The 14089-nt window shown below is 44.5% G+C and overlaps 2 protein-coding genes across 2 annotated transcripts in view; one reads left to right on the plus strand and one right to left on the minus strand.

Annotated features, from left to right (window-relative positions):
• LOC116218156 (ephrin type-A receptor 6-like) overlaps positions 1–1288 on the minus strand; it is a 3736-nt gene extending 2448 nt beyond the window's left edge. The window contains exon 1 of the mRNA XM_031558576.1: positions 1271–1288. Within this exon, the coding sequence (XP_031414436.1) occupies positions 1271–1288 (18 nt within the window). The remainder of the gene's footprint in view (positions 1–1270) is intronic.
• Positions 1289–9628: 8340 nt separating this feature from the next.
• Positions 9629–11944, plus strand: kctd12.2 (potassium channel tetramerisation domain containing 12.2). Its single transcript, XM_031558266.2, has 2 exons — positions 9629–9759; positions 10760–11944. The coding sequence occupies exon 2, from the start codon at positions 10800–10802 to the stop codon at positions 11649–11651; it is 852 nt and encodes a 283-aa protein (XP_031414126.1). The 5' UTR covers positions 9629–9759; positions 10760–10799; the 3' UTR covers positions 11652–11944.
• The last annotated feature ends 2145 nt before the right edge of the window (positions 11945–14089 follow it).

Raw genomic sequence — 14089 nt, forward strand, 5'->3', positions numbered from 1 at the left:
AGATGTCTTCCAGAGAAACTAATGGCGTCTGAATACAACTCAGAGTTTATCTCACTGTTTGTCTTTATCGCTATTTGTCTTTCTGTCTTTTTGCTTTCATTCCCTCTCTTCATTTCTTTTCCTCCCTCTCTCATCCCCTCTCTCCGCCTATATGTCACCTCTGTCTGTCTCTTTCCCCTCCTGTCTCCCTCTCTTCCTGTCTCTCTCTCTCCTCCTGTCTCCCTCTCCTCCTGTCCCCCCCGTCTCTCTCTCCTGTCTCTCTCTCCGCCTACTTGTCTCTTTCACCTCTGTCTGTCTCTCTCTCTCTCCTCCTGTCTCTCTCTCCCCTCCCCTTCCCTCTCTCTTTCTCCCTCCTGTCCCCCTCTCTTCCTGTCTCTCTCCCCCTCTCTCTCTCTCCCTCCTGTCTCTCTCCCACATGTCCCCCCCTGTCTCTCTCTCCCCCTCCTGTCTCCCTCTCCTGCTGTCTCTCTCTCCTCCTGTCTCTCTCTCCTCCTGTCTCTCCCTCTCCTCCTGTCTCCCTCTCCTGTCTCTCTCTCCTCCTCTCTCTCTCCCCCCCTGTCTCTCTCTCTCCTCCTGTCTCTCTCCCTCCTGTCCCCCCCTGTCTCTCTCCCCCTCCTGTCTCTCTCCCCCTCCTGTCTCTCTCTCCCTCATGTCTCTCTCCCCCTCCTGTCTCTCTCTCCTCCTGTCTCTCTCTCCCCTCCCCTGTCTCTCTCTCCCTCCTGTATCTCTCCCCCTCCTGTCTCTCTCTCCCTCATGTCTCTCTCCCCCTCCTGTCTCTCCCTCCTCCTGTCTCTCTCTCCTCCTGTCTCTCTCTCCCCTCCCCTGTCTCTCTCTCCCTCATGTCTCTCTCTCCCTCATGTCTCTCTCTCACCCTCCTGTCTCTCCCTCTCCTGTCTCTCCCTCCTGTCTCTCTCTCCCCCTGTCTCTCTCTCTCCCTCCTCTCCCCCCCTGTCTCTCTCTCTCCCTCCTCTCCCCCCTGTCTCTCTCCCCTCCCCTGTCTCTCTCCCCCCTCCTGTCTCTCTCTCCCCCTCCTGTCTCTCCCTCTCCTGTCTCTCTCCCTCGTGTCATGTATGCGGTTGGTTGGTGGTGAGGCAGAGAGTGATGATTCAGGCTGACAGTCTGCCCTCTGGCTCAAAGGCAGTGTGTGTGTGTGTGTGTGTGTGTGTGTGTGTGTGTGTGTGTGTGTGTGTGTGTGTGTTTCTGCCCTCTGGCTCAAAGGCAGCTCATAATTATGAGGCCACTGGATGTGAAGGGAGGGGAGATGACCCACAGGAGCCACCGTACCCATCCCACTAATTGATCAGTTCTTCCTGTTGGAGCTTCCAAATGTAAGACCTCACACAACACATAGCCATCTCTCCTGCCTCTGCTCTCTGCTCTCCGTGTGTGTGTGTGTGTGTGTGTGTGTGTGTGTGTGTGTGTGTGTGTGTGTGTGTGTGTGTGTGTGTGTGTGTGTGTGTGTGTGTGTGTTTGTGTGCTCTGCTGTATACTCTTCTATTTTTGTCAGGAGAATTCTGCTCCTGGTTTCATTCTGACTGCTTGCCTTTTACAGTTGCACTAAAAAAACAACAAAAACAAAAACAAAAACACCACTCCGTGAAACCGTGACAGGAATTTAAAACCTAACCGCTCTCCTGTAAAGAGTTCAGAGCTGTTTCTGGTGTTGTGCGCGTGAGACACGGGTCTCCACCGCAGTGTGTGGCAGTTGGGCAGGCATCACAGCCCAGAGTTATATAGCAGCGCCATCTACTGGTGGTATATGAGACTGCGGGTTAAGAGCTAACGCTAGTAGAGCTGCCTGACACGGATCTCACAGGAGACTGGAGCCTGAGCTACAGCCATGTGACTGCACTGTGTGTGGAGGGACCCATCCGCCGTAATCCACTCTCTTAGCGGACAGACCCCTGGAACAGTCATGCCAGAAATGTTCCTCAAATATAACATAGGGAGGGGTGCAAAAACCAAAATAAAAATCTGTAGATTAACCATCACAGTTTTTTTTACACTTATTCTAAGATCTCATTAAAACATTATTCAGTGTATTTGCTATCAGTTTTATACACTGTATCGAGTAGCAGGCTACTGTTTTTGTTTACTGTTGCTTAGCAACATGTGATAGTTTCAAGAAATGAAGAAATGGAGTAGAGTGGAGTGGAGGCGAGCTGCAACATTATTTCTTCACTTAATGCTACAATGCTACATGCTACTACATGCTACATCCTCAATAGCATTATAGCACAACTGTTGCAAAAAAACACATGCTAAATGAACTGTATTTATATAGCACTTTACAGATGAATGCCTCAGACATCTACCCACACACCCACAGAGATGGAAGAGGCTACTATCTAAGAACGGAGAACCAAATGTCAAAGGGCATCCGTGTGGAGGGTCTTTAGTGAAGGCACAAAAGGCAGCAGGGAGACAAGGCTCTGTAGTTGGTACATTTATTTAGTCTTTCACCAAGTGCGTAATCCAAAGTGTGAAAAATGTGTAAACAAAAATACTGATATAAATGAAAACAAAAAGATATTTACAAACGGTATATGTACAATCAATAGTACAATGTTGTACACTATGTCACTACATTTCAGACAGTCTGCTGATATTCAACTTCACGCTTCTGCGGTCTCTAGAGCAGAGCATAGACTAGCAGCTCACCAACAAACTCTCATCAAGAAGAAGTCATCAGGAGCGGAGGGGGGGTTGAGTGCTCTGCTCAAGGACACTTCAACACTTGGAAAGGAGGCATCAGGATTCAAACCAGCAACCTTCTGATTGCTGAAGGACTCCTCCACCCCCACCTCCTCCTCCTCCTCCTCCTCCTCCACCTCCTCCACCTCCTGCCCCCCGCGCTCATTTGAACTTTCAACTACACTTGACGGGCAGTCTCTCTGTCCATTGGGTTTTTTCCCCATTCATTTCAACAATGTAAGAAATAATAGTACATAATATTAAGATTGATTTTGCAACTAATACAATTTCTATGGTTATGCTGGGAGTAGGGGCGTGTCTAATATAATTTCTATGGTTATGCTGGGAGTAGGGGCGTGTCTAATATAATTTCTATGGTTATGCTGGGAGTAGGGGCGTGTCTAATATAATTTCTATGGTTATGCTGGGAGTAGGGGCGTGTCTAATATAATTTCTATGGTTATGCTGGGAGTAGGGGCGTGTCTAATATAATTTCTATGGTTATGCTGGGAGTAGGGGCGTGTCTAGGGTCATAAGTCTGAGCCCTATCGCGTGGCCGTCTACACTTCTACAAAGGGTATCTGTTAAGGAAAACCTTCTATTTGTAGTACAGAAGTACAGATTAAATATGAATATATATATGATTATAAATTGATTGTAATAATTAAAAATGTGGGTGCGTATGGACACCTTATACAGAACAATGCAAGAAAATATTTTGGAAGGCAAGTCACGGTCATCTTCGTATTGGGATAACCTGACCCTTCCGTCTTTAGTGGAGATATGTAGATCTACTTATTATTGGGATGCATTAAGACACTGAAGCAAATCTCCTTCAGGGAAAAGAGCATAGTTGTATTTGGTCTGCTCGCGTTCATTTTATTTCTATTTGGTTGGGAGAGAACAGTGTCTGCACAGTTAACATTCCCCAATAGACATCTTTCAGTTAACATTCCCCAATAGACATCTTTCAGGTCACATTCCCCATTAGACATCTTTCAGGTCACATTCACCATTAGACATCTTTCAGGTCACATTCACCATTAGACATTCTTTCAGGTCACATTCCCCATTAGACATCTTTCAGGTCACATTCCCCATTAGACATCTTTCAGGTCACATTCACCAATAGACATCTTTCAGGTCATATTCCCCATTAGACATCGTTCTGGTCACATTCCCCATTAGACATCTTTCAGGTCACATTCCCCATTAGACATCTTTCAGGTCACATTCACCATTAGACATCTTTCAGGTCACATTCCCCATTAGACATCTTTCTGTTCACATTCCCCATTAGACATCTTTCAGGTCACATTCACCATTAGACATCTTTCAGGTCACATTCACCAATAGACATCTTTCAGTTAACATTCCCCAATAGACATCTTTCAGGTCACATTCACCATTAGACATCTTTCAGGTCACATTCACCAATAGACATCTTTCAGTTAACATTCCCCAATAGACATCTTTCAGGTCACATTCACCATTAGACATCTTTCAGGTCACATTCCCCAATAGACATCTTTCAGGTCACATTATACATTATATGATTATAAATTGATTGTAATAATTCAAAATGTGGGTGCGTATGGACACCTTATACAGAACAATGCAAGAAAATATTTTGGAAGGCAAGTCACTGACATCTTCGTATTGGGATAACCTGACCCTTCCGTCTTTAGTGGAGATATGTAGATCTACTTATTATTGGGATGCATTAAGACACTGAAGCAAATCTCCTTCAGGGAAAAGAGCATAGTTGTATTTGGTCTGCTCGCGTTCATTTTATTTCTATTTGGTTGGGAGAGAACAGTGTCTGCACAGTTAACATTCCCCAATAGACATCTTTCAGTTAACATTCCCCAATAGACATCTTTCAGGTCACATTCCCCATTAGACATCTTTCAGGTCACATTCACCATTAGACATCTTTCAGGTCACATTCACCATTAGACATCTTTCAGGTCACATTCCCCATTAGACATCTTTCAGGTCACATTCCCCATTAGACATCTTTCAGGTCACATTCACCAATAGACATCTTTCAGGTCACATTCCCCATTAGACATCGTTCTGGTCACATTCCCCATTAGACATCTTTCAGGTCACATTCCCCATTAGACATCTTTCAGGTCACATTCACCATTAGACATCTTTCAGGTCACATTCCCCATTAGACATCTTTCTGTTCACATTCCCCATTAGACATCTTTCAGGTCACATTCACCATTAGACATCTTTCAGGTCACATTCACCAATAGACATCTTTCAGTTAACATTCCCCAATAGACATCTTTCAGGTCACATTCACCATTAGACATCTTTCAGGTCACATTCACCAATAGACATCTTTCAGTTAACATTCCCCAATAGACATCTTTCAGGTCACATTCACCATTAGACATCTTTCAGGTCACATTCCCCAATAGACATCTTTCAGGTCACATTCACCAATAGACATCTTTCAGTTAACATTCCCCAATAGACATCTTTCAGGTCACATTCACCATTAGACATCTTTCAGGTCACATTCACCAATAGACATCTTTCAGTTAACATTCCCCAATAGACATCTTTCAGGTCACATTCACCAATAGACATCTTTCAGGTCACATTCCCCAATAGACATCTTTCAGGTCACATTCACCATTAGACATCTTTCAGGTCACATTCCCCATTAGACATCTTTCAGGTCACATTCACCATTAGACATCTTTCAGGTCACATTCACCAATAGACATCTTTCAGGTCACATTCACCATTAGACATCTTTCAGGTCACATTCACCAATAGACATCTTTCAGGTCACATTCACCAATAGACATCTTTCAGGTCACATTCACCAATAGACATCTTTCAGGTCACATTCCCCAATAGACATCTTTCAGGTCACATTCACCAATAGACATCTTTCAGGTCACATTCCCCAATAGACATCTTTCAGTTCACATTCCCCATCTTTCAGGTCACATTCACCAATAGACATCTTTCAGGTCACATTCCCCAATAGACATCTTTCAGGTCACATTCCCCATTAGACATCTTTCAGGTCACATTCCCCATTAGACATCTTTCAGGTCACATTCACCAATAGACATCTTTCAGGTCACATTCCCCAATAGACATCTTTCAGTTCACATTCCCCATCTTTCAGGTCACATTCCCCAATAGACATCTTTCAGTTCACATTCCCCATCTTTCAGGTCACATTCCCCAATAGACATCTTTCAGGTCACATTCCCCAATAGACATCTTTCAGGTCACATTCACCATTAGACATCTTTCAGGTCACATTCCCCAATAGACATCTTTCAGGTCACATTCACCATCTTTCAGGTCACATTCACCATCTTTCAGGTCACATTCACCATCTTTCAGGTCACATTCACCAATAGACATCTTTCAGGTCACATTCACCATTAGACATCTTTCAGGTCACATTCCCCATTAGACATCTTTCAGGTCACATTCACCAATAGACATCTTTCAGGTCACATTCACCAATAGACATCTTTCAGGTCACATTCACCAATAGACATCTTTCAGGTCACATTCACCAATAGACATCTTTCAGGTCACATTCACCAATAGACATCTTTCTGGTCACATTCCCCAATAGACATCTTTCAGGTCACATTCACCATTAGACATCTTTCAGGTCACATTCCCCATTAGACATCTTTCAGGTCACATTCACCAATAGACATCTTTCAGGTCACATTCACCAATAGACATCTTTCAGGTCACATTCACCAATAGACATCTTTCAGGTCACATTCCCCAATAGACATCTTTCAGGTCACATTCACCAATAGACATCTTTCAGGTCACATTCCCCAATAGACATCTTTCAGGTCACATTCACCATTAGACATCTTTCAGGTCACATTCACCATTAGACATCTTTCAGGTCACATTCCCCATTAGACATCTTTCAGGTCACATTCCCCAATAGACATCTTTCAGGTCACATTCACCATTAGACATCTTTCAGGTCACATTCACCAATAGACATCTTTCAGGTCACATTCACCATTAGACATCTTTCAGGTCACATTCACCAATAGACATCTTTCAGGTCACATTCCCCAATAGACATCTTTCAGGTCACATTCACCATTAGACATCTTTCTGAAATTCTTAACCCATCCCCCATCCTTGTACACTGTCAGACCTGAACAACCATATTACATACAATATCTGGTGTAAACGCATTAAAACATATTACATACAATATCTGCTGTAAACGCATTAAAACATATTACATACAATATCTGCTGTAAACGCATTAAAACATATTACATACAATATCTGGTGTAAACGCATTAAAACATATTACATACAATATCTGCTGTTAACGCATTAAAACATATTACATACAATATCTGCTGTTAACGCATTAAAACATATTACATACAATATCTGCTGTTAACGCATTAAAACATATTACATACAATATCTGCTGTTAACGCATTAAAACATATTACATACAATATCTGCTGTTAACGCATTAAAACATATTACATACAATATCTGCTGTTAACGCATTAAAACATATTACATACAATATCTGCTGTTAACGCATTAAAACATATTACATACAATATCTGCTGTTAACGCATTAAAACATATTACATACAATATCTGCTGTTAACGCATTAAAACATATTACATACAATATCTGCTGTAAACGCATTAAAACATATTACATACAATATCTGCTGTTAACGCATTAAAACATATTGCATACATATCTGCTGTAAACGCATAACATATATCTGGTGTAAACGCATTAAAACATATTACATACAATATCTGGTGTAAACGCATTAAAACATATTACATACAATATCTGGTGAAAACGCATTAAAACATATTACATACAATATCTGCTGTTAACGCATTAAAACATATTGCATACAATATCTGGTGTAAACGCATTAAAGCAGGTTATTAAAAACAGATGAACGTGTAGGAAATCACCGTAGCCGCCAGAATGTTAATGCAAACTCCTTTCAAAACACCTAGCAGGCTAAATAGCCTACACCCATTATTATTAAGTTACTGGCTAGCTAGATGTTGTTTCGATTAATCGCGATTAAAAGTTTTTTTTTTTTCTTTGAGACTAAATCTTATAAATAAACAAGTAATCACTTCAGACAGCGTGTATTTTAGACACTGTTGTTTAATTGTATTTTTTTTAACACAATGTTGCCCCTTGACGGTACATCGTAAGAATTTTCCCCTGAAGCAATTCGAATCACCTCAATCAGCCCACTGTCCTCAACTATGTTGATGGGCCGACAGTCACCGGCATCCCAAATGGCAACCTTTTCACGGACTGGTCTAGTTATTTTCCTAGAGAAGTCATGGAGTGTGGGTTGGCGATCATCTAACCTGGGACTGCTTTCTTTCAGGTGCTTTGCATTAAGGTGATAGCTAAATTCAGCTTGACAAATGCTACATACAACTTCAGTTTTGTCGATTGTTCCGTCATTTTGGCTCTTAAACAGAGACTTTCCGCCCAACAATCCCTCAGCTCTCTCCATCTTCTATAGCTATTCAAGCCCTACCTGTCCCTCATCGCTCTCATAAAATGGTAGGCCAAGCCACCTACTTCCGGGCTATATTGCCCGAGGGGACACAGGTTCAAGTCTGGCCTGATGTAATTTCCCAATGCTCTCTTCTCCGCCTAGCTTCCTGTCATAACTTCATGTCCTATCCAAATAAAGGCATTAAAAAATATATATATTTTATCGCGTTAATCGCGGCAGCATTAATCGCATAGATTAACGCGTTAACGCTGACAACCCTAATAAATATACAATACAATATGCTAAAACATATACCAACCTATACATATAATACTAACATATATATACATATAACATATAATACACATATAGTAACATATAATAAACTAAACTACAGACAAATGGGAGTAGCATGGAATTGTAGTACATGGAATTGTAGTCTCCTTCACCAAGTCATGGATTTCAAGGGGGGTTATAAGGAATTGTGGTTGCTGTGGGCTGATCCTCGGGGGGTCCCTTCAGAATTATTGCACTACCTGCTACTCCCATTTGTCTGCAGTTTAGTTTATTATATGTTACTACTGTATATGTGTATAATATGTTATATATATGTTAGTATTATATGTATAGGTTGGTATATTTTTAGCATATTGTATTGTATGTTTATCTTGTGTATTTAGTAAGGTTATTATATGTTATTACATGTAAATTATGTTCAGAGTACTTGTACAGAGTGTATGTCATGTTATGTTATGTTATATTATGTTTGCTATGTTATGCTATGGTAGGTTGTTGTGTGGTTGCCTTGTCCTAAGAATTTCAGTGCCCAGTCTGACCCTGTGTCATTCTGTGCATCTGACAATAAAAGACTTGTAACTTGTAACCTTCAACTGAGGCCTGCTGGGGCAGCTTAAGTGGCACAGGCACATGGCTAAGCTAGTGGTTCTGGTCAAACATGGTTACTCCTTCGGTTCTGGTCCAAACTGACCGGCCTGACATAACAGTTAATAATGATTTTTGTTAACATTTTATTTTGATCATTTTTATTTAAACCTTTTTATAAAAACGAACGCGATTGTCAGGGAAATTCACAGAATTCACAGAAACATACCAATCTAAATGTCATGGTTAGTATATATTATGTGCATTCCACTATACATTTAAAACTTAACAACACATTTAAAATAAACATGAAATATACATACAATAATAACATCTGCATTAAAATAAACCGAAATATGCGTACATATAATAATAACATCTGTCATTTTCAGTCCGCCCTGCATGCTGAATAGCGCCCCTGGTGGCAATCGGGTATAGTGTATATATCCGTTATAGCGATGCCCCCGAAACTCCAGGAGATGTCGCTGTCGGACAACGAGTCGTCACTTCTCTGTCCTTCTGCTGCCTTCATTGGTATGGGTAATGAACGGCTTGGTGCTTCTACGCTTGATGAGTGGGAGATAAATAGCATTATTATCATAACCACTGTCAGTGGGGGGAGGGGGAGTCATAATTGAATCAGGTGAGTTTGCGCCGAGCTGCAAGTCTTGATGCTGTATGCTTTATTACTAAGATGCCTGCGCCGTCAATATTATATGGACATTTTTGTGGTTGCTAGGCTTATTTTCAAGACCCACTTACGACGATAGACTGCAGACACTGAACATGTTTTCACTTGTGTATCCTCACCAACGAGGGTCGACCTGAGTGCCACCCACCCCCACCACACACACAAAATGGGGACACTAAATTATTTCTATGTTTTCTTCCCTGCTCCACCATGGAACTCCATCATAGCCTACGCTGACTGATTTCTTCTTCTTGTGTTTTACTAGCTTTTGTTTTACCCCGTGGATGTGCGCTAGGCCGTTTGGCTGTTCTTTTAGTTGTTGTTTTTTTTCTGACTGTGGCGATGGAAAGAACAGACATGACAGCGCGCGCAATGAAAGGCGCGTGGAGGAGCTGAGAAGGAAGTGACAGGGAGGCGGGGACGGGAGGGGAAATGAGCTCGTGCTGCTTGCTTGTTGACTGAAATGGATTCTTTGGGTAAATAACGACCAGCAGAAGCTAGTTAAACTCTGAGCGAAAAAAAGGTCACCCACGTTTGCACATTGTGAGATTCTAAAAATGTCTTACATCATTCCAACTATTCTTACATCTTTCCACGTTTGAATTCAGTTATCCATACAAAACATTAAGGTGTACATATTCAAATCAGGATGTCATGGTTCAAGCAGACAGATTACACAATAGAAACGAGAACTTCTCTTTATGTGAACTAAAAATAACCACGTAGGCTTATTTGTTGGTGTTGCCAGTGAATTGTACAGTCTAAGTTAACATAAGCTGTTATGAAAGTAAATATTTCCATCTTCATAGTTGATAGTTTTAGCCTAACAAACGTAGTTATTGGAGGTGAAGAGTTAACGGCTCGTCCATCTTGGCAGTATGCCTCCGCCCACGCAACCACGCTCGGCTCAACCCACTTGGGCAGACCTTTAAAACTGTGTCCTTCCCTTCAGAGCTGCGTCTCCAGGAGGAGAGTTTCGCGAACTCACAGCCATGGCACAGGCGGACAAGACGAGCGGAGACCGCGTCGGATCCCCCTTCCCAGACATCGTAGAGCTGAATGTTGGCGGTCAGGTGTACGTCACGAGGCACGGCACTCTGCTGGCGGTACCGAACTCTCTCCTCTGGACCATGTTCGGCCAGCGGAGCCCGGCGGAGCTCAGCAGAGACAGCAAAGGACGCTTCTTCATAGACCGCGACGGGGTTCTGTTCAGATACATTTTGGATTACTTGCGAAACTTGACGATTGTGTTGCCAGATTATTTTAGGGAGAAGGCAAGTCTCCAAAAAGAGGCGGACTTTTTCCAGCTACACGATTTGTCCAAACGTCTCCGATCTACGATGAGCAAAGACAACTCCCTGAGCGAGGAGGTGTGTCGTGGCGGCGATCCGGAGGAGGCTGCGCTCGGAGCTCTGGCGAGCACGAGCATGGCCGTGTCTCCCGGCAGCACACCGAACCCCCGCTCTCCATCCCTCGACCCACGGAAGGCTGGCTTCATCACCATCGGATACCGTGGCTCATACACCATCGGGAGAGACATCCAAACGGATCACAAGTTCAGGCGGGTGGCGCGTATCACCGTTTGTGGCAAGACGTCCATCGCCAAAGAAGTTTTCGGAGAGAATCTGAACGAGAGCAGGGACCCGGACAGACCGCCGGAGAGGTACACGTCCCGGTACTACCTCAAATACAACTTCCTGGAGCAAGCCTTCGACCAGCTCTCCGAGGCGGGCTTTCATATGGTCGCGTGCAGCTCCACGGGCACGTGCGCCTACACCAGCAACGACCCGAACGAAGACAAGGTGTGGAGCAGCTACACCGAGTACGTCTTCTGCAGAGACTGAACGGTCCTCAGACGCGGCGGCTCGACCGGAGTACGTCTTCTGCAGAGACTGAACGGTCCTCAGACGCGGGCGGCTCGACCGACCGGAAGCGTTTTAGCCATCAAGATATACCTATCAATCTACCAAATGTATAACGTCTGTAGACAACAGTGGACCTTTTTGCAGTTAGTGTATTTATGATAACGCCTCTTTTTCTATCCTGACATTGAGTTTAATGTCTAGTTCTGTGACCTGTCCATTGTTCTTAAACAACTTTAGATTGTGTTTATTACAAGTTAAGTCTGAATCCTTAATGCTTTTTTGTGTTCATTTGAAGCGCTCAAAAGCTACATGGGTTTCCCCTGCAGTCGAAAAAAAAAAAATGAAGACTATGTGCATTTTATGCCAAGAAAAAAAGCGAGTTAGAGCGAGTGAATCTGGCATCCGTTACTCTGCGCTCTCCAGAGCTGAACCCACTAAATGAGTTCCTGTGGATCTCTTATTGCATTTTGTCTTGTTTATGCCGAGCAGAATTTAATATGGGAGCCGCACCACTGCCCAGCCACGCGGACACACTCAACTGTTCATGGAAACACATCCAGTAGCGATACCACACACACACACACACACACACACACACACACATACACACACATACACACACAGACACACACACACAAACACACACACACACACACAAATACACACACACACACACACACACAGCTGACCCCAGAGCAGGTTCGCACCGGATCAGGGACAGATCTCATAAAGAGTCTGAGGCTATCTGCAGATTTGCAGAGTCTGTGTGTGTGTGTGTGTGTGTGTGTGTGTGTGTGTGTGCGTGCGTGTGTGTGTGTGTATGGAAAATGTTTATACTAGAATCTTCTGTGGTTAAAAGCCCATTCTGACGTGTGTAGACGGCCGCTTGTAGACTGGTGTGAGTGTGTTTGCGTGTGTGTGTGTGTCCTGTAGACTGGTGTGAGTGTGTACATGTTGCAGTGGGTCTCTATTGAGCTAAATGCTTGGACCCCCCCCCCCCCAGTGGCTGAGTACTGTCATCGGTAAAACGCCCCCATCTGTAACCTACCCCCCCCCCTACACACACACACATACCCCTCTGTGGTTGACTCACTGTCATCTGTTAAACCTCTGAATACCCCCCCCCCCCCCCCCCCCCATGGTTGAGAACTGTCTTCGGTAAAATGCCCCCATCTGTAACTGCCCCAACCCGCCCCCCAGGAGTCGGATCTGCCCCATTCTAACCACCCCTACACGCCCCCCAGGAGTCGGATCTGCCCCATTCTAACCACCCCTACACGCCCCCCAGGAGTCGGATCTGCCCCATTCTAACCACCCCTACACGCCCCCCAGGAGTCGAATTTGCCCCATTCTAACCACCCCTACACGCCCCCCAGGAGTCGGATCTGCCCCATTCTAACCACCCCTACACGCCCCCCAGGAGTCGAATTTGCCCCCCCGTCTGGTCTGGACCCCTCCACTCAGTGGGGGTGGTGTTGCGTCGTAGCGCAGCCTCTCGCCTCTCGCCTCTCGTCTCTGTCTGGCGCTGATGTCCGCTCGCTGCCACACCATACCCCGGGGGGGGCGCGTGCGGGGGGGGGGGGGTAATGGACCAGAACCATGAGGGGGGAGGGGTGATGGGGGGGGGGGGGGGTGCGCAGCAGATCAGGGTGTATTTTCAGCATCTGTTTTTGACACATTGTGGAGTCTGAAAATATCTCACCCACAGTGAACTGCCCTCTGGCAGGAAGCAAGCTGCGTGTTGGGCAAATCTTGTTTGTTCAACTCATGATGTGACTCCCTCCTCCTCCCCCATCACACACACACACACACACGCACACACGCACACACAAACACACACACACACACACACACGATGTCCTCTATGTAAATAAACTAATTTGCATTGGTCCAGTGGCACGGCTCTTCTGTGTGCAGAGAATGAAATAGCAGCATTCAGTGATCCACATGGAAATGTGTGTTAACTCAACTCCCCTAAGCCTGCTGCTCTCGCTCTCGCTCTCGCTCTCATCTCGCTCCGTGCGGAGCTGCTGCTCAGGCGCTCGGGCGCTGGGGGAGGGGAGGGGAGTGTGTCTGCTGGCAGCCACAGGCCTCACTGGAGCAGAGGCACACAGCAGGCTTCGGGAACTAGAGAAGCACAACACAGTCTTCAGGAACTATAAAGACACAACACAGGCTTAAGGAACTATAAAGACACAACACAGTCTTCAGGAACTATAAAGACACAACACAGGCTCCAGAAACTATAGAAGCACAGCATAGTCTTCAGGAACTATAAAGACACAACACAGGCTCCAGAAACTATAGAAGCACAGCACAGTCTTCAGGAACTATAAAGACACAACACAGGCTTAAGGAACTATAGAAGCACAGCATAGTCTTCATGAACTTTACAACCACAACAGCCTTTGGGAACT

The sequence above is a fragment of the Clupea harengus genome, chromosome 21, assembly GCF_900700415.2.
Source record: "Clupea harengus chromosome 21, Ch_v2.0.2, whole genome shotgun sequence".
NCBI lineage: Eukaryota > Metazoa > Chordata > Actinopteri > Clupeiformes > Clupeidae > Clupea > Clupea harengus.

Excerpts from the sequence above, each read along its gene's own strand:
- kctd12.2 (XM_031558266.2), top strand. The coding sequence starts at position 10,800 with ATGGCACAGGCGGACAAGACGAGCGGAGACCGCGTCGGATCCCCCTTC.